Source organism: Candida orthopsilosis (genome assembly GCF_000315875.1).
Source record: "Candida orthopsilosis Co 90-125, chromosome 6 draft sequence".
NCBI classification, from domain to species: Eukaryota; Fungi; Ascomycota; class Pichiomycetes; order Serinales; family Debaryomycetaceae; genus Lodderomyces; species Lodderomyces orthopsilosis.
In genome coordinates, this window is record NC_018300.1 from 235605 (window position 1) to 256913 (window position 21309).

Sequence of the window (21309 nt, forward strand, 5' to 3'; positions counted from 1 at the left end):
ATGTACACGTATTTAAGTCTGACGAAATAAATATTCAAAAATGATAGATAAAATGGTTTTTTTGGTCTCATAGGTTTAGGTTGGGATCATCAAATCTTGGAACAAAATTGTACCGCATCTCTAAAGAATTTTGCAAATTCGTCTTTTGACAACTCTCCATCACCTAGCATAATCTCAAACCTTTTTCCTCCAAAAGCACCACCTTCAATTATACTCAAACAAAGTTCTCTACCGTTCAAATCAAACATCAAGTCGGTTTTGTATGTCAAATGGACGAAATCGTACTTGATGAATTTACCATTGACGCATAATTCAATTGACGAGGAGGGCTTGATTTTAACTTGTCCACCAAAACTCAATTGTGAATTCTCCAAGAACTTTGACAAATTAGGTTGATTATCAAAAGAGATTCCATTTTGTTTATGTTCTTTCATCTGTGGTTGTAATAAATCACCAATAATTAATTTAGATACTTGTAAATCTAGTGCCAATTGAGGAGCAGCAACGTAAATATTATTCATCGCTTCTACGGATAAAACCTGCAATGTTTCCAACTTGATTTTCCCCCAATCATTCAAATCGGCTTGTATTTCAATTGGTGGGTAATCTTGTAAAGTCTGAGGATCTAAACTATTAAAGTTTTGATAAATTGATGGAACTAATCGGATTTGCATTTTGTTTGTGAATGTTTGGTTACCGTTGTATAAAATGGGTAATGAGGTTGCCAAGTCTTTGATAAATGGAATGCTAGTTAGGAACCTAAATTGATCTGGTCTTGCTCTGGAGAGGTGAGAAGGATCGGGTTCACTTAGTGAGTCCTTGTTTTGCTTGAGCAATAAAGAGCCAAATTGGATCGTGTATGCTGAGTAGGGTTCCACTTCTCTCGATGCACCTTGAAGACCTTTTGCAAATAATAAGTCATTCAAATGTGAATATAAATCCCCAATTTGTTCGTCTGAAAGGGGAGTTTGCTTTACCAACTGAACTGAACTAACTTGGTCATCTGAAGAAGAGTTTGCTGGGGCAATAACGGAGTTGTCGCTTGACTTATGAGTTTGTTGAGGCCCCTCGACAGAATCCAAGGGGCCTGATGCATCTTCTATGAATTCACTTCCGTCATTTTCCGCAAATACACCCAACTCGGTTCTTAGCAATTCGAGCACTTCATCGCTGGTCTGCTTATCCATATCAACAATTAAGTTAGACACATCAGGAAAGTCCTCAAGATTTAAATCTTCTTCAAAATTACCCAATTGATGACGCAACGCCTCAAGATTCAAATGTTGCTCATGGTTATTGGTAGATGTTGCTGACTCTTTTCTGTTCTTGATGATCTTTTCCAAATCAAACTTTTTTTGAGAGTTCTCATTAGACTCCGTCTCTTTAGTCAGTTGCAATGAAATGTCTCTAGGATCAGTAAGTTTATGTCCACCCACAGGCTCCTTCTTTCCAGTTCCAATATATTTAAATATATCCAAGAGCTCATCCGACATCGCCTCATCAATAAAGCTATCTTTATCAGACTTTAAAGCTAAGCGTTGATCAACCAATTCTTCCAACAGCTCTAGTTTTAAAATTTTGTCGTTCATCTTGTCAAATTTCTCAAACACCAAATCACTATCAATTCCTGGCTTCCTATCTTTGTAAAATAGGCTATAGTATTGTGCATGCTTATCACTCCAGGGCCACACATCTTCATTGATATATGGTAATAGCTGAGCTCCTTCAATTGCTTGCTTGTTGAAAAACAAAGTTTGAATATGTGGATTGTAATCAAGTGCCCACAAAATCAACCTTTTTGCTGTATCAATATCAGCTTGAGTATTCGACATTATTTTGAATTTGCCATCACCCAAATCCTTGAAATACGACAGTGATGCAATTGATATTTCATCAAAATCCAAAGCAGTCTTTTGCCCATTCTTGATCGATGATAGATCGATTTCCTCCCATTTGATTTGATTGTTCATTTGCACTAGTTCAGCCTCGATATAGTCCAACTCCAGATCCAAACCTGATATCGATAGTTTGGTTTTGCCAAGCTGAACTTTTATATTTGATGCAATTAAATTATGTATAAATTTTGATCGTTTAGGATCAAGTAGGAACCTTTGTGCTGGAGTTAGCTCAATGACTCTACTACTGAGTAGTTCTTCATTTGAAAGTTTCGATTCCTGTTCCGTAATCTTCCAATACTGTGTGAATAACGCTTCTATTATTTGGCTTTTGTTTTGCCTTGTTTTCAAAGGTGGTAAATCAGGATTCTTGCTTCTATAATAATTGATATAGTTTACAATTTGGTTCTTCTTGAATGCATTGTAGACTTCCTTTGCCAATTTTTCGTACCTTTTACTTCCAATCTTTGATTCTAATGGCTTAAATGTTTCAATATATCGGAACAAATCACCATCTTCATCAGTCAGTGAATTTGAAAGATTGTTGTTTTTGCGATATAGCTCTTGAATCAAAGCTAGGTCTACTTTGGGAACAGTTCGCGACTGTCGCAGTGTGGAATGTGTCCATTTCCCATTATTCCTTTTCTTTCGATTTTTGATCTGGTCAGGTTTTAGGAATATTCTTTTTGATTTCTTGGTCGGTACTTCTTTATCAATAGTTGAGGTTGTTTGAAGCAAGTTTGACTCCAACACATTATGCCATAATGGGGATGATACAAAAGCCCGTATTGGAACGAAAGTTGGGTTTTTCAGTAAGCAACGTCGTATTAGCATGAGTCTGACTGTATACTATATACTAGGATATATCTTTTGTTAACAACTCTTGGTAGCCACAGATATTCTCCAGTAATTTTTCTCTCATCTCATCCAGGGCCCATTCACAGCTACCATCTACGATGAATGACGATTCCAATTTTCGTCCTTCTAAAGCAACCGACGTCCAGATGGTGATGTGAAGGGCAGTAGAGTGGAAGTCGCTATCTTACGTCTTAGCAAGACAAATCGTGGTATTTTTGATCTGATCGTATGCAGAAAAACTCGTATTTCGGAGGAAAACCAATCGAGTTATCAATTCAAGTGTGGCCGTTCTACTAAACTAAACATCAAAAAACATAGAGATAACGGCAGCTTGTTTCCCCACTCCACCAATAGCTTTATTTGTCTATACATGACGACTCGCTGTGAGATTCCTTAATCATTTCTGTTTTCACGAAAGCTACCAATCAGAATAATATTTGTTTCCATTTTCGGCTGGAGTTTTGCCCTCGCTGAAATTATCCTTGAAAGAAATTTTTGTTATCAGAAGTCGATTCCGTCTTTTGGGGACAGTATGCGCTACCAAAATTAACAATTCATTCGTATAATTCCACTTCAATCAACCTTTTTATGACATGTGGGGTAAAAACTGCAAGCGCGTGAATCTCAAATACATGGAAACAGGTGAATCGCATGACATTGTTTGAAGAAACAATTAGCTACAGTGGGTGTGACAACTGCATGTTTTGGAGACATGACAGAGTCAGGCGCTGTACCAGTATAGTTGTTCTCCAAATAAGATAGAGTAGCCGAAACTTAAAGCATGTCTATTACATTGCCTGATGCTGAATTTTGAGCTGTATTTTGCATGTATTGTATGTTATAGGGGTTAGTTCATGTAAATTTTATTATTCCCTCGCTGTATTTAACCATTCCTGTAAAAAGTTTTACACAAAACCTAAAAGATGACATCGGAGTAATTAAGAAAAGAAATACAAAAATGATAAACAGTCAAAACAGAAAAACAGTAAATGATGCCGTGCTAATCACCGGCTTATTATATAAACAAAACATAATTCCCATTTCTAGTTTTCCATCTTATGTGCTTCTTTTTTTCCAACATTACACAGCTATTCAATGTCCGTTAGATTAATACCCACTAAATATCCTACAAGATCAATTACAGCTTCTTACGCTTCAACCTTAAAAGTCTTTTCTAAAACACAAATCACCTATAGACGATTTCATGATACACCTAACGCTCAAAACACAGCTACACAACAATCGTTTCAAAATGATCCAAATCATATGATACCAACTAATGCCCCACAAGGTACTCACTTAGCTACTCCAGCTCCAGCTTCTCCTCTTAGCGTTAGTCCACGTCTTACACACCCCGGAAAAGTATCACCAACAGAATATCTTAGATCATTCAACAACAAAGAGTTAATTTCATTTTTTATGATTGGATTATGTACGTTAAACAAACCTATTTTACAATTATGCATCAAAATGTTTCCTTATGTGCCAATGGCTGTTATCAAAGCATTAGTTTATAGAATCTACTGTGGTGGTGAGACTTTGGAAGAGGTCAAACAAACTGGATCACGTTTGCACGAAAGAGGTATCCATAACATGATGATTTCTTTGACGATCGAGGCATGTGATGGTAATGACAATGTTGACCCAGAATTCATCATTGGTGAAACTATCAAGTCAATCAATGGAATTTTAGTACCACACACCACCAAAATGATTGAAACTTGCGACAAAAACATCAATGACATTCCATCAGGTTACGTTGCTTTGAAACCAACTGGATTTGTCAAGAACGCTGCACATGTTTTGAAAAACTACAATAATGGAGAGGAAGCTGCTTTTGCTGAATTAGTCAATAAAGCTTCTAGAGCATGTCAAGCTGTATACGATGCAAACAAGAAATTGTCTAAAATATATCCTGAGAGAACCGCACCTTTTGTTGTGGCTGTCGTTGATGCTGAGAAATATGAATTGCAACCAGGTGTTTATGAGTTGCAACGTCAATTGTATCAAAAATTTAACAAGTTGAATGAACCTTGTTATGTGGTTGGTACCCTCCAAATGTACCTTTCTGACTCAGCTTCATTATTGGCTTATGAAGAAAGATTGGCCCAAGAGAAGCAATACAGATTAGGTTTGAAGTTGGTGCGTGGTGCTTATATCCATTCTGAAAAAGACCGTGCTACTATTATTCACAAGACCAAACAAGATACTGACGACAACTACAATGCTGGAATTACCTACTGTATTGACTCCATTTTGAACCAAAAAGATAAAGAATCAACAATTGGTCATTTGGTCGTTGCTAGTCACAATGCTGAATCATTGAAATTAGCTAGTTCCAAAGTTTACACTCAAGAAAATGCCACTAACGTCAATAAGAGCAATGTTGTACTTGGTCAATTATTAGGTATGGCTGATTCTGTAACTTATGATTTAATCAAAAACTACCAAATTGGTAATGTTATTAAGTATGTTGCATGGGGTCCACCATTGGAAACTAAACAATATTTGTTGAGAAGATTGGAAGAGAATGGTGATGCAGTTAAGAACGATAATGGGTGGCCATTGGTCAAGGCTGCTTTCAGTACCTTAATTGGAAGATTGTTCAAGGCTTCAACTTAAGTATAGCTTAATAGAGATATTTATAATGATAATGATGATGTTACTAATTGACTGCTGTGAGTAGACAGGTAAGTTTGAGACCAACACACCAGATCTCAAACATTCAAACGAATTTACAGGGCAGCAATGTATCTCCCTAGTTTTTACTGGGACGTGTTGTCTTCGATTTTTGTTCCCATTGGCGTGTGAGAATACCGCCTAAGTATGTTTTTGATCCTCTTTTCATTTAACACTTTTTCTATACCCCCCCAATTGCCACAATCAAATACATCAATCACCACAACATCCTCAGCATCATAATAATCTAATGTTTCCTAAACGTGATAGCTCACTCGAAGAAGTACTGTTGGTGCAGGCTGTTTGGAGAGACCATCTGGAGGTCACGAAATGTTTTGACGAAGAAGCTCAATCATCTGCTTGAAGACATCATAATGTGAGTGTATCCAAATGAACTTGAGCATGCTCACAAAGGATGAAGGTGACCTCCGTTTTGAGAGAGGACAAGAGGTGACACTGATTAGAGCATATCCCAAAATTTTCAGTGTAGTCGAGACATCTTTAGGAGAGAAAGCTCTGCCTTGTCTAGTGATGTAACTGGTGACATACGGCTGAGGTTTGGATAGAGTATATACTCGTTGTGTAGCTTCCTCTGTAGTGCTTCCACATTGTTGAGAGTAGAACACAATGTGGGAAGTGGAAGCTCGTGGACCTTCTTATGAAATCTATCTCTGATTACACTGCCGAGGTTTAGGTGTTGTTGTGAAGCAACTTAACCCTGTACGCATTTGAATGTTATAGTGTTACGGGATTCTGAATGTGGATATGGCGTCACACACACAGAGGCAGCGAGGATGATGGTAGGGATTCGCCTCACACTGTTGTAATACCTTACTTGACTGGCCAAGATCAGTGTAGTAAAGTTGAGGCTCCTCTCTCTGTCCACCCCTCTTTCAACCACTCCCCAGGAGATAATGGTGAAAGGAAGAACCCGAGCCAGTTACAGAAGGAAATACCCCTACATTTCCTGAGCAAACTTATAGAGGATGAATAAATAGTGTGGACAATGTGATGTAGTGGAATAGTATCAACACTAACAGACATGTTCAAAATAGTGGAAGACAAATTCCACACTTACATTTAGCAACTTGGGGCAACCCTTCTCAACTGCTTGTGAAAACTTGTATCCCTTATAAACGCGTTTGGCAAAAAAAAGGTTTACTCCAACTTTATATTATTTTTGATCTACACGATAGACGGATAATGAATTAAATGAGTCTGGATACCCATGCAGACTCCCAGTCGGTGCATATACCACATGATGAAGACAGCTGTGAGGCCAACACGAGCTTGCTTGCCAATGATGTTTTGGTGACGAGTACTAATCCGGCACAAGCACAACAAGTAAACGTTGATTCAATCAAGAATCATTCATTGGAAGACACACATATTGATGACACTAATACGGGGGAGAAACATCAAGAACATCACGAGGATCTACAACTGCTAACTCAGATACTTGCTTCGCATCACAATCGGAACAATTACTCACAAGATACACAAATTATAAATGATGATCATGAAATCATATCAATGGACATTGAAGGAAACTCGACTCAAAAAAGCAAAACAGACTACACGAATATCAATAATTTTGAACAAATTGAAATCCAAGAGCAAGAGAGTGATCAGACACCGACACAACTAAACTTTAACGCGTTGGCGGATACCCAAGTCATATCCGGTGACAATGCTACTTCACGCGAACATACAATATGGTATCGATTAAGTGATTTGAAAGATACACAGGTTATAACTGGTAAACCTCGTAACACGCCTGAACATCTACCCGAGACCCAACTAATAAACAATCAATCCAGGAGTCGATACAACGAGCTCGGAGAGACTCAAGTTATCATTCGACGTCGACATCAAAATCTACCAGACACACAAGTTATCAGCTACGATCACTATCTACCGCATGACGAGAGTTCCGAATTACTTGAAGATAATCATGAGAAAATTGACGAACAAAAGGATAGTACCTTCAAAAACTGGAACGTTTCCGCTAATTCCAAGAAAAGACTGTACGTAAATCTTCCTGAAACCCAAGTTATTACCAAGCCCAAGCTGTATTCACCAGAAGGCGATGTAACTGAGAGTGACGTCGAAAACCCATTTCTTGTTGCTGAATCACAGCCCGCTCAGTGTGAGGGAAATAATTTGCAACAAGTTTCTCACAGACAAGTCATCAATACACAAGATGAACTAGATACTTCGTTATTTCTACTGAAGCCAAATACACTTGAAGTACAAACTGATGAAGAGAAAGATGCTTCACACATTAAGGATGATGATAGTAATGAAGCAGTGGTTCTGAACGATTCCAAAGATCTAATCGATCATGAATCCAATCGCCAAAAGCATCGACTCACACATAGTCCCATCAAGATAAAACGAAGCAAGACTGCAAACATCGATAAATATGCAGACGACTACAAAAACCAACACTTGGTTGCCACTCCTGGTGATCGTACTCGTTTGCGAAATCATTCTGAACCATTGGTGTTCGCATCACCTTTTGATAAAACTTTTTCAACATCGTCTTCTTCGCCGAGTAAGAGACTCGCTGATCAGCTGATTCGCACGGACGGGGATCAAACTCATGTTGATATAACCGCCGAAGGAGAAGACGAGGTAAAGGTGGAAAATGAAGAGTTAAAAAGTGATTCGCAAAGTGTTTTGGACGATGTGTCGACGCGACATATTTCTCCACCTAGTTCCCCTGATGGAATCAATTCGATGAGCTTGAGTGAAAGTGAAGAGGAAGATAACGAGCTTGATGCCGACTACATAGTCACAGACAATGACAATTATGGTGAGGTTAGTATTGCTGAGAAAACTGCGTCCGACGAGAGAAGAATTGTACCGAAACGAAGAGTAAATAATATTGTTGACTCACAGACCCCTTCTTGTGATAACATTTTGCCAACACAAGATGACGAATACACCATTAGAGGCATTCTACGAAAGGAGAAGTCAAACGTAATTTATGAAGAGGATGTTGTTTCTAAAGACAGCGTTTGGGCTACTTACAACTTGAAAATGTACAGTGGACACATTAATGCAAGATATGGTGACTACTCAATTGTTGATTTTGATCAAGAATCATCACGCATCAAAAATGAAGACCTAAATCCTTTGGACATCAGAATTGGTGATACATTGAACGTGAAGGGAAAAAGGTTCAAATGTGTTGTCACCGGGCTATCTATTACAGAACCACTAAGTCGAATAAGATGCATCAGGGGGTATAATTTAGTGTATTTCAAGAGAAACTCAAAAGCTCGTAAATTAACCGAAAACAATGAATTCGTGGCTCCCATATCGGAATGCTCAATGGAATTGGGAGATTGGGTTATGCATCAACAAAAGTTTCAAATCAAGCGAAGGAGCAAAGGGGACTTTGATGGTACTGGGGCTGAATTCTTGTCAATACCAAATTTACCTATACATCCTACCACAAGTGAAGTAAACTTGACATGCCCATCAACACCATCAAAACTATTTCGACATTCAACAATGACACGTCCACTTAGCCCATCACCAAAAAAGGGTGTCATTCAAACTTCACATCTTTTCGCTAATAGATTATTTTGCATTACAAATATTGATGACCCAAGAAAGCACATTCTTAAGAACCTAATCGAATCCAACGGTGGGACCTATGTGGATACCAATTTGATGGATCTTTTCCAGTACACGCAACGCCCACAAACTGAAGGTGGTGGACTTTACCTCAAATCATCGTATTCTATAACCAATGAATTGATATTTGCTGCTTTGATATCGAATAATTACTGTCGAAGTTCAAAATACTTGCAAGCTTTAGCTTTAGGCTGGCCCATTTTATCTGATTGCTATATTGATGACGTGGTCAATGGCATGATTGATTTAGAGCAATGGCCAGCGTATTGTTTACCAGCAGGACAATCAACCAAGTTGAATGCAGTGGCCAATTGTGATTTGTTCAAGTTTCGTAAAAATTACGAATTGGGAAAGTGTTTGGATTTTCAAATGGATTTGCATAGTGACTTGTTGTCCAATTACAATGTTGTAATCATGTCGCTGAGCTTGAATGAAGCCAACAAGAGAAGTACTATTGAAATGGATACTTGCAAGTTTATATTTCATGCCTTTGGAGCGAGATCATTACATTATGCTGAACTAAACACTGAAGATGATGGTGATGTTGGTGACGAATTTTCAAACTTGGTCAGAAGAATGCATGCTGAAGATGACGGTAATATATTGGTTTGTGATTATAGGAATAATCAAATTTCCGACCTGTTATATTCAATCGTTGATGGGTCAAAGAGTTTTTCGGATAAATCGAAAAAGAGACACAGGAGTAAATTAAAGGGACGAAATGACAGTATCGATTTCAAAATTGTCGATTGGGAATGGGTTGTCCAATGCGTGATTTCAGGACATATTTGGCAACCTTCAATGACGATATAGATCAGTGCGTAAATTACATCTATGTGGGTGGATTTTCACACTCATATAACTTAAATCTATACACTTTTAATATACATTTTAAACTAACAAAAAATACACCTGTGAATGTAGACGCTCTAGAGTAAATCAACTTGGGACAATTGGAGATCCTTTGAACAGGATCATTAACAAATATTATTACAAGCTTTATACACCAGGAGTCATAACACATTACACATTTCAAGCAAACACCAAATACACCGCACCTTTCTTCCCCCCTTCAATTTATTGCAATTGATTCAAAATCGAATTCAAGTCATTTCCATCATCATGTGGCACCTGTGGCACCAGGGTACTACTATTGCCACTACCAACATCAGAATAACTAGGTCCGCCACGAGCATAACTAGGTCTATGCACATCACCGCCATTTCCATTACTGCGAGTACTACTAGCACCACTTCCACCAGATCCATTGGGAGTATAACTTTTTTGAACAACAAACACAGCAAACAATCCAATTTCAACTCTATGTTGTTTTTGTTTATGATTTTTCAAAACTGAAGCCAAATTAGGATCTCTGAAATCTATGGGCATCAAATATGAATCCTTGACAAAAGAAGGTTTGCCACTCAATACACCGACTCGGTTCTCTTTGATTAAAAAATGATACAATTTGTCAAAGTGCCGTTGGTTTTTGTCTTTGTCGGTTGTGTCATCACTAGGTGAAATTTGAACAATATATAAATTTCTAGTTGATACAATGGCGTTCAAATAGGAATCGCATCTGTCACGGCCTAATTTACCTTGGATTATATATTTAGATTCTGTGAAAATAGATTTAGCTGTTTGTAAAGCATTTTCAAAATTTGATTTGACATCGGTGGACGAGTAAAACTTTGCATCGGCATTGAATTGAGCAAAGTCGGGGAATGTAATTGATCCACTCCAAACCTGCTGCTTTGTTGGGGTGGCATCTGTTGAATCCCTACTATCTGTATTTTGAGGCTCCTTCTTGGACTCCTCACCCAAAATTGGACCTAATTTTTCTTCATCAGGAGTTTCGCTAGCTTGAGCATCACTTAAAGAGCTAGTAGATTTAGTTTCAACATTTGAATCCTCATTACCAGTTGATTTTCCTTTACCATTACTATCTTCATCATCACCTTCTCCTACATCGCTGCCAAAAACGCTGCCATAATCACTAGCAGCATTTTCAATATCACTATGTTCGTTATCGCTTGAGAAATCACCCCCACCTAATCGAGGATTTGCATTATTATAAGCAGTTTGTTCAATAGGAGGAGGAATAATGTTCATTGGAGTGGTGGTATCATGATGTGAAAAACGACGATGATCAACTTTCCGAGTTGCTATACTTTCATCAATTTGATCAACAGTTTCATTTTCATTTTCTTTTATGATTTCGCCTTTATGGGTTCTTCTAACAATTTGGTCTTGTTCAATTTCAACCAAAACTATATTTTTGATATTTTTTTTGTTTTGTTGTTCAATTCTAGCTATATCTTCATTAATCTCTTGTGGAGTCTTTTTCACAACATCATCTAAAGTTATCTTACCAGCAAATATATCATTTGTGAAATGCTTCTTCAATACAAATAAAACTCTTCGACTTTCATCTGTGTATTTTACCTTGGCTGATTTCACTGGAAACTCACGATCAATAATCTCCTCAACTTCCAAAGCCAATGATGTGGCTTTACCATCCTTAGTTTCTTCACTGGTTGTTTCTCCTTCTTTGACAGGGTACGCCTTTTTAAAGAAATTGTAAAAGGCTTTGGCGATACTAATTCGTGTTGGGTCGTTCAACGCTTTAATTATTCTAGACGGTCCGTCAGTGGCGATTGGAGATTGCTGTTTAGAATTGCCTCCATTGGGGCTTTGGGCAGTTGAACTCTTTCTTCTTTTGGCATTAGGTTCTTCTTTTGCAACAGACATTGACAGATTTCTCTTCTTGGTTTTTGGTCTTGGATTTCCTGAACATTCATCACATATGTAATCATCAGGTATTGTCCTCTTTTTCAACCCCATACATTTTATATGTTGCCAAGTGTTGCATTTATCACATTGAACCATATCACCATATGGATCAGTATCTTCATTAAAATTTTCCGTCGTCGTTCCACAAGGGCCACAGTTGATCTCCTCATGATCGGCGTCATCATCAACATCTGCTTGACCATTATCAACATATTCAGGGTCGTCTCGGGATTTGCTATTGGTGGTAGTTTCTGTATCTTTTCCACTTGATGCAGTTTGTGTGTTCTTGGTGACGTCGCCGTCATAATGGTACTCATCATCGCGTCCTCGATGCATTCCTTTATTACTTCTAGCTGAGACTCTGGGCATCTTTGACAGTCTGATTAATTGATGCCGAAACTGGTTTTAAGTAAATATCAAGAGTGTTAAATTGTCTCTTGTTGGTTTCTCAATCTACCTTTTATTTTTTTTTGACAAGAGCTAGTTTAGATAAATAGAATACAAGCCTGCTTTCGTAATTACGTAGAGACGTGTTATTGCTGATACGGCAAGTTCGTGTGTGTTTTGTCTTTCTGTTTATCAACTGATGTGTAAGTTTTGAAAGAGTGTGCCGTAAGTATAAATTTTTTTCTTTACAAATCAACTTTTGTGTTGTGTTAAATGGTGTAGCAGGCACACGACCTCAAAATGCTACCATTTGAGATCCAATTGATTTGTATGAGGCGACATTCCCAATGAACTACCCTTGATGAGGTTACTACAAACCAACCAAGTTCATGTAAATACTATCATTAATGCTTATTTATCATATGCTATACACATCAATATATTAAACCTTTTCAGTCTTTCCCTGCTACTTATTCCATCCCTATCCAAATATCACCCAAATAATCAAATATTGCCCTTTCTTTTGAACTATACTCGATAACCAACCCTTGCAAAGTGTTATCTTCGTATTCATTAACTTTCCCACCAATTGCCAGATATGCACACCAAAGATACTTATGACAATAATGTTGATCCATAAACCATCCATGAGTAGGTTCATCTTGAATATTTCTTCGATGATGAATTTCGGGATCTTGCGGAGGTACAATTGCCGTTTTAATTCTAAGGGGACTATAGTAGAATGTCTTGAATGCTTCAATTGTTTGCGGGAGGAATTTCAATCTCGTTCCTAACGTAACTTCTTTGGCGAAATTGACCATGGGTGCTTGATGACAGAATCGAAATCCTGAATTGATCCATAGTAAAGTATGATTATTTTCTTCACTAATGTGACCAGGATGGGGTGAACACAATTCTTTTGAGTTGTGTATGGATCCATCTGGTCGTAAACGTTCATGTGGATCAGTCATTTGTCCAATTGCTGCTGCTCCATGTTTATTGAAATGATAATTTTCATCACCAGCAAGAGCAAAACCAAGCCAATAGAGCTCTTTATCTCCATAAGAAAGACGCTTTAAGGGATGCATAAAATTCATATGAACAATCATAAGAATGGAATTGAAATGTAGCTGACGATTAATAAGAACCATTCCTGATTCCATTGTATGCAATAATCCACGAAAATAATCACGACGTAGTGTGAAATCAGTAAGTAAAGGTACATCAAACATGATTGAATCAATGGTTGATTGAGAAATTTTTTTGAAAAACTGACCGTCCAGTAATGCCCTGTTTTGTATAACTGCACGATCACGGAAAAAGAATGTTCCTGTATCTTTGTATCCTTGAAGTTCGAAATATTCTTTAGGGTTTTGCATCATTACTGTATCAGCATCAATAACCATCATTTCATTGAACGAGTTGAAAAAAGTCGCTAGCAACTTGTTTGCAAATCCACCAAATTTCATCTTGTATCGCTCATTGATCACACTTGCAGTGTTGACGAACCATACTTCCTGTTTAGGTAACCCCTTTGAACTTGGATCAAGGTAATCCGAGGGAAACAAGTGAGAAATCTTGTAATATGATTGAGGTAAATGGGAGAAATCTTCACGAGCAGCAGTGACTATTTTTGTCTTTGTATCATCACTCAAGTTATCAAAATAAACAATTTGAATAGGTAGTTTGTTATTCAATGCACGAAGTAAATGGATTAAACTGACTGTATAATCAACATGTTTATCAGCTATGGATAAAACAATACCTTTGCCTTGACATGAGCTTTTGAAATTTCGAAGAAAATTGTTCGATTGTTTAGACGATTTAGCCAATGGTTGAGTTGGGTCATTGAGTATTTCTCGATAATTTGGTGGCAAATTGGAAATATCACCAGTCCATCGTTCAAACACTGGTAATTCAAAAGAAAGCCAAGGATATACCCGACGTTGGAAAACTTCACTAAATTCAACATCAGCAATCCGTTTTTCTTGATCTGAGGGGGTAAATTTAGGAAGTTGAGTAACTTCATCATCAATTTGCCGTATTAGTAATTTTTGTTCCTTGATGAATTTCGTTGTCAGTTTTTGTTGTTTTGGCTCGTCATTGGTGATGTAACACTTGTTGTATAACCTTAGAATGCTTACATTGTCAACGATTTTTTGATCCATTTCGTGAGATTTCCATTTTATGTATGAAGCTCGTTGAAATTCTTTGTAATCGGGAGAATTTTCAAATGGTACTTCTCTTGAGTTCAATTGGTTGCTGACGGGTCCATTTTGTCCTTTTTGTAGTGATGGCACATTTTGGTTGTGCCTCTGCTGAGCGTTAGGTTTTTTCAAAGCTTGTTCTTTTTGATGTTCTATTCGTTGGAGTTTCTGCAACTTTAAGTGCAATTCAATCTCACTTGGTTCTTTGGGAGGTTCAACTATTTCCTGTTCTTTCAATTTTAATAATTTTTCATATTCCCTCTCTAACTCCTCCTTATGCATCCTTTTATATTCCAGAAACGGTCCACCCCAAACCACGTTGTAGTTTTCATTAGGATCAAATATCCAATTTGGATTATTCAAGAAAATGTGCTTAAAGTATAAATCACATCGTTGTTTGAAGTTCAAATTACCCAATACTGAATCTAGTGAATGTTGTTGAAAAATTGAGTCATATACAGTAGAATGGAAATCTATCTCCTTTGAAATATTGTAATCATCAAGTAATGATTGATATATGGTTGTGTTTTTGAAATCAGGAAATCCATCATCGTCTTCCACGAGTGAATCGGATTCTGTGGCTGTGTTGGGAAGTGATGGGTTATTTACATTGTTGGATGTTCCAAAAAGTTTCAGAGTTGATGGTCGATGGTTAAGCTTGGGTGATTGATTGTAATGCTCATCATATATGTCGTATATAGAGTGGTTGACTATATTTTCAGACTTGTAGTTGTAGTGATACCATGTGAGAATTAATAGTGCCCATAATGCTACTGACGCATAATAAACTGTGATTTTTTTCCTTGACCTCGTCAGTATCTTGATCATGGTGGAAGATTATGGATGAGATGGGGTAATGGTTTACTGACGTAAAGGTGATTGATCCAAGGGTTTTAAACTGATGAACCTTTACTTGAGATAAGATTAAGCAATATGAGTAATGCTGGTGGGAGGAACAGCTGTTGTGAAGTTTCAATGGCGAAGCACGATGAATTCTTATGCAAAAAAAGGGGGACAGTATTAGTAGACTTTAAACTGCACTAGTAGAAAGAAAGAAGAACGAGTCTTATAAGAGATTGTTTCACGGTATCGTATATATGAAATTTGTCAGAATATATTTAATGGCTTTTTTATTTGGGTTTTTGTGTAATTCAAATCTGTTGCAAAAATAAACTTTTTATTATAGTTACACAAAAAGGTAAACTTAATATTCAAGGGATGCATTGCTACAACAACGTAAAATCAACGGAGGATCCGGGGTTAGTGGGGAGGGAAGAAATAGCATCCTTACTCTATTCCAGCAGGACAGCTTTAGCTTGTGATTAAATACGCTTTAAAAACTAAAGCATTTAGAAAAGGGATTCTAGACATCATGTTGGCCCATTATTATTGCTATTATCAAAACCATAGGGCTTAGCAGAAAATTTCCATAAATTAACATTAACCTGAGAGTACTAAATGAGAAAATCCCGCAACTACAACAAACGAATGTAACAAACGAAGCCTCCCCACACTACTTGCCTCTTTTCGAAAACATTTCCCTACGGGTATTCCCAAACGCCTTGTTTGTTGTTGCTATCGTTGTTGTTACTACCGCTCATGAAAACGTTTTTCTCACCAAAATAAATCGTTCGTTAGGCAAAGATACGGAAAAACCTTGATTTGATACGAGATTGTGCAGTGTAGTTTTGCATATATGAAATTTTATTAGATTTGATACAAGAAGAATCAACCAATTTGAAGAATGAATAGTTCGTGCCAGTATGGATTAGTGAAACAATAGATCATACGTTAAAAACAATGTAGAATACATACTCTGACTGTTTATTGTCATTTTACTTCTAAACAAAGGGATTTTAGTTTCAAACAATGTAATGTTTAATCCTCAGACCTCGTGCTCCCCTTAAAAAACATTTTTCTTGGCTTTATGATTAACCCTTAAACTCAATATGTTTATTTTTAGAGTACCTTTATGTTGATCTTTGTATCATTCCCTGATATTGCACTTACAATATCAAACTATTCGGTTGGAGAGAGAGACGTCTCAAGTCATAGCTTTGTTCACTCCTTAAAGCATCTAAATGGACGACAACATATCAATCTCTATCTATTCGCCTGCGCCCCCGCCTCGCTATGATTTTATTCTTTGTTTCTATATACAGTACCACCTTACATGCAGGTACATTATCAATAAGACATTAGTTAGATCAAATGCTATATGATGTAATGGAGTATGGTTTGCTACAATAAGAGCACAAGAAGAAGTAATGCTTTATATAGGAGTGTACCTTAGACAATAACAATACTATAAGGAAGAAGCAAGAACAATTACTTAATCAGGAAACAATGCCCCAACTAGGATTATATGTGGAAAGCTAATAGAATAAGCCTTGTGTTAAAAGCAGAATGAAAGCCCAGTCCTATCGCCAACTCACAAGGCTTCAATTTGCCAAACTTCTAGTTCAATTAGACTAAGCCCACTTTAGAAGCTCCTTATCACTCCTTTCATCTGATTCTTCCCCCACTTGCAATTTATGAATTGCTCAGCACCATTTGCGTAATTTGAAAAGGAATAATCAGTAATAATAACCTAATCCCAACATGAGCACACCGTATATACTTTTTTATGTGCCCTTCGTAAAATTAGTATTTTTTGCATATTTGAGGTTACGCCAAGAATAAATCAAAATAAGGTTTGCTAAAGATCTGCGACAAATTTGTGTGTAATGATCATCTATGATGAAAGATAAGCGAACTTTTTATCAAGATATTTGCTCATTATTGCAGGTCTTCCCCACTTTTCGTAAACCATGCTATAGTTTTTACATTGCAAAGCTTTAATGAAACTAAATTGAATACTCAAAATATACGCCATTACTAAAAAGAAATCAAACTGAAATAACAAACAATACCATACTATTATCCCTCCCATGAAATGTCGTAACACCCATACTTCTACTCTTGGCCCCCTCTCCCATTTACAATCGTTCAATTAATGCCATCACATCATAATCATCTCCCAACATCTCTTCCACACTAGCTAATGCTGCTTCACTGAACAACCCCGATTTAGTAGATCTATACCCAGGAGCACCTGCTGTAGCACCTGCTGTCGTTGTTGTACCAACACCAGTGGCAACTACTGGAGCTACTGCACCACCAACCGATGGTCCCAATGACGACTTCCTTCTCTTCACAGTTCCAGATACCTGTTGTCCCATGTTGATATTGTGCTTACTAGGGTGAGGGTGACTCTGTACGTGCGAATTACTAGTACGACGACTGTGTTGATGGTGGTGTGGCATTTCCTCCTCTTGCTGTTGTTGTTGACGATGATGATGATTATGAAGTATCGATTTATTCCTAAATGCACCAAGAGGAACTCTTGATTTCTGAGCATTGTTAAAATCACGCCATATTCTCACATCATTCTCATCATCATTATCTAATTCACTAACATTGAGTAAATCATCCAACCCTAAGACCAGCTCATCGGAATTTTGTTGACCTTGCATTATTGGCATTTGAGATTGCACATTGTGTCGTACTTGACCAATGCTTTTCCTCTTGGAAATTGCTTGATTCAAGCTTTGTCCGGAAGATAATGCAGGGTGTGATGCATTTGAATAAGAACGATGATCATCAGTCATTCCACGTGGTTCTTGTGACTTATTGTTCAATGGTTGTTGCTGGTGGTGGTGGTGGTGGTGTTGCAATGACCGCGTGCTCATTCCATTAATTCCAAATGGTTTACTATCAATAGTTACCCATGATCCCAACATTGGTGGACGATAATCGGCAGTTTTGGAAGAAAGCACTTCTGTAGCCTTTTTCGATCCGATTTGTGGCGAAGTATTGGTATTTCTTGGTAAGGATTCATCAACATCAGTCGATTCAGAACTATCATAGGCATTATCATCATACCTATCTTCATCATCTCCATAATGACCTGGATACCCAGCCACTGATGAAGCATCACCATCAAATCGACTACCGAGATCTCTGTTATTCTTAGTTTTGAACTTTGTAGCATTATGATCTGGTTTTTTTGTCTTGAATGTCCTATTACGATCAATTTCATTGAATAATTCATCGACATTGGAGTGAGTGGACTTTAATTTCCGTCCTTTACTACTTCTTCTCCTCTTTCTTGAACTATTGTCATGTTGAACAAGATTATCCTTGTCAGCCTCACTCGATGAATCATTATCTGAACTGAAAAAATAATTCCACAAATACGAATCATCATCTTCATCACTATTGCTCTGCTTGTTGTTCTTGGACTTCTTACTTGGTGATGTGAGCGCACCTTTAACTTTTCCATCATCACTCTCGTCGAAAAAGGGCACATCAAAATCAATGAAATCAACATAATCGTCTTCATCGTAATCACTTTCTTTTGAAGCACTGCTTTCGTATTGAACAATTGGTTTACTACGATCTTCACCTATGCCTTTAAACGAATTAACAATACGTTTCGATGTGGAATACTCACTATCATCAAAAGTAAATTCATCTTCTTCTTCATCATCGTCCTCGTCAAACACATTGTTACTGTCAAACTTATCTTCGCCATTATCATCAAATCCGTTATTTTCAAACTCATTAACAAGAAATTTCTCCTCTTCTTTCAAAAATGGATCATTTTCATCGTCATCATCATCGTCATCATCTCCAGTAACACCACCCTCCAGATCTGCATCAGTACCAGTAGATGCCAACACGACTGAATTACGTTTATTCACATTGGCAGAGGATTTATCTCCTGAATCTTTATCACAAATGACAGAATCATTGTTTGCCGGTAGTAGAAACTCATCAACATCATTTTCAGCTTGTAAAGTGGCCAATAATTCATTATCATCAATTTCGTAATCCTCATCAGAATTCAAGTCACTATCATTCATCTTAGGAATATGTAGGAGATCTTGGTCAAATTCAAATTCAAAATTCTGCTGTTGATTGGAATCTAATGGTATTGTTGGAGAATAGTCAACTTCTTCGCCAACATCTTCTTCTTCAACGGCTTGATGTTTGATGGAGGCGTCTGGTTTTGAGCCCTTGGGTTGGTCTCTACTTTCCTCTTCCTCTTCCTCCTCGATGTCATCAACGTTATCAAACTCGAATTTGAAGTTTATATCGGGTAATATAACATCAGATTTTCTTCTCCCATATTTGATTGAATTTTTCCTCTGTTTTGAATGTCCCCTTTTCGATTTGTCTTGTTCCTCCTTTACACTAGAGCCTTTGGTAGTTGCGTCATCATTGTCTGCTTTCCATTTCTGCTCCTTTTTCAACCCTTTTCTTGCCCTTGCTGCTTGTAAAGAGTTGGCTTTCTGTTGTTTTTGCAATTTCACGAAATCGACATCGGAATCATCATCGGATGAACTAGGCATTTCTTCGTCTGACCCTTCATCATTGGATTCATTTGATTCATCATTACTTTCATCCGAGTCGTCGGCACGTAGTTGCTTTCCATTATTCATAAGAGCATATAAACCAGCCACATGCTCTTTTTCATTGTCCTCACTGTCATCGTCATCATCATCATCATCATCATCTTCTTCTTCTTCTTCTTCTTCTTCTTCTTCTTCTTCGCCACTATCTCCATTTGGAGCTTTTGTAACATCCGAAATCAAATCCGAAACATCCACCTCGTCGTCATCGTCATCGTCATCATCATGACCAGATGAAATTTCAATCACTTCATTTTCATAATTTTGAAGGTTTTGTTTTGATAAACCAAGGGATTTTCTCGGTATTGCTTTTCTACCATAAGTTTTCCCCTTTTTCCCACTAACATTTCTTTTGCCTCGTGATTTCTTGCCGATTGACTGAATCGATTTTGTAAATTCATTATCGGAAATAGCAGTCAATGATGAATCCGAATCTGAATCAAGATATTGTACGTGTTTTGAGCCTGTGTTGTTGTGGGTTGTTGTCCTCGTCTTTTCTGACTCATTATCAGACAAATATTCCTGTGAAGATGACGAACTAGTTGAATTGGCAATACTAAATCTACGTTTATTATATGCCTTTAGATTCTTACCTCCATATTGATGTTGTGTTTGATGGGTTTGTGGCTTCAAGTGCATGTTGTTAGCCTTGCTAGATTGTGATTTGGCCTTGTTTGTGTTGCTGTGGAAGCTTTTAGTATTGGGGCTTTTCGGCATCGTATATGTTTGATTTGAGTTGATTTGAGTTGAGTTGATTTGAGTTGAGTTGAGTTGAGTTGATTTAAGCTGATTTAAGCTGATTTAAGCTGATTTAAGCCGATTTAAGCCGGGTAGTTGATTAGTTCTGTAAACTTTAGTTTCTGCAATATAAGCTGTCTTTACTTTTCTGTATTAGCAAACACTTCCCCCTTCGTAGATAACCCTAGTAAAAGTTGTGCTGTAGTATGATATTCCTTCTAGAATACGTGAATCTCTCCTCCTTCCCTTAATGTCTCTTAACTTTACAGAGATACCCCAAAAAACACTATTATGTTGAATATTTTGGTGTCTCTAGCAAAAAATAGTTCAAATCTATTTGTTCTTTTTGGTCCCTTCTCTTTTCCCAGCTTATTTCTGTGATATAATGAAATGGTTGGTGAAATAAATGTATATAAGTGATGTAGTAGTCTGAATATTTCGATAGTTGCACATAATATAGTATGTGGAAAACTAAATTATTTGGTAACGAGTTTCTCTAGTATTGACGTAATACTAAAAGAATAATCCAAATGATGTTGTGGAATATATATATATATAGATATAGATATATATATAGGAACGTGTTTTTCAGGAGAATCGAATCGATGTAAGTATGTGTTGCAAAAATCGATCCCTTTTAATCGTCTT

The 21309-nt window shown here is 37.2% G+C and overlaps 6 protein-coding genes across 6 annotated transcripts; 2 read left to right on the top strand and 4 right to left on the bottom strand. All coding sequences in view use genetic code 12, as the record gives it.

Annotated features, from left to right (window-relative positions):
* Positions 1 to 89: 89 nt before the first annotated feature.
* Positions 90 to 2729, bottom strand: CORT_0F01310 (hypothetical protein; the record flags this gene model as incomplete). Its single annotated transcript, XM_003870439.1, has 1 exon — positions 90 to 2729. The coding sequence occupies one exon, from the start codon at positions 2727 to 2729 to the stop codon at positions 90 to 92; it is 2640 nt and encodes an 879-aa protein (XP_003870488.1).
* Positions 2730 to 3848: 1119 nt separating this feature from the next.
* On the top strand, positions 3849 to 5375 carry CORT_0F01320 (Put1 proline oxidase; the record flags this gene model as incomplete). The annotated part of the gene is made up of 1 exon (XM_003870440.1): positions 3849 to 5375. The coding sequence occupies one exon, from the start codon at positions 3849 to 3851 to the stop codon at positions 5373 to 5375; it is 1527 nt and encodes a 508-aa protein (XP_003870489.1).
* A 1269-nt stretch (positions 5376 to 6644) lies between these two features.
* CORT_0F01330 (Rad9 protein) lies at positions 6645 to 9893 on the top strand (the record flags this gene model as incomplete). Its single annotated transcript, XM_003870441.1, has 1 exon — positions 6645 to 9893. The coding sequence occupies one exon, from the start codon at positions 6645 to 6647 to the stop codon at positions 9891 to 9893; it is 3249 nt and encodes a 1082-aa protein (XP_003870490.1).
* Positions 9894 to 10157: 264 nt separating this feature from the next.
* Positions 10158 to 12242, bottom strand: CORT_0F01340 (hypothetical protein; the record flags this gene model as incomplete). Its single annotated transcript, XM_003870442.1, has 1 exon — positions 10158 to 12242. The coding sequence occupies one exon, from the start codon at positions 12240 to 12242 to the stop codon at positions 10158 to 10160; it is 2085 nt and encodes a 694-aa protein (XP_003870491.1).
* A 488-nt stretch (positions 12243 to 12730) lies between these two features.
* Positions 12731 to 15295, bottom strand: CORT_0F01350 (Mnn1 alpha-1,3-mannosyltransferase; the record flags this gene model as incomplete). The annotated part of the gene is made up of 1 exon (XM_003870443.1): positions 12731 to 15295. One exon carries the CDS (start codon positions 15293 to 15295, stop codon positions 12731 to 12733), a length of 2565 nt encoding a protein of 854 aa, XP_003870492.1.
* Positions 15296 to 17445: 2150 nt separating this feature from the next.
* Positions 17446 to 20640, bottom strand: CORT_0F01360 (Ifh1 protein; the record flags this gene model as incomplete). Its single annotated transcript, XM_003870444.1, has 1 exon — positions 17446 to 20640. The coding sequence occupies one exon, from the start codon at positions 20638 to 20640 to the stop codon at positions 17446 to 17448; it is 3195 nt and encodes a 1064-aa protein (XP_003870493.1).
* Positions 20641 to 21309: the final 669 nt, after the last annotated feature.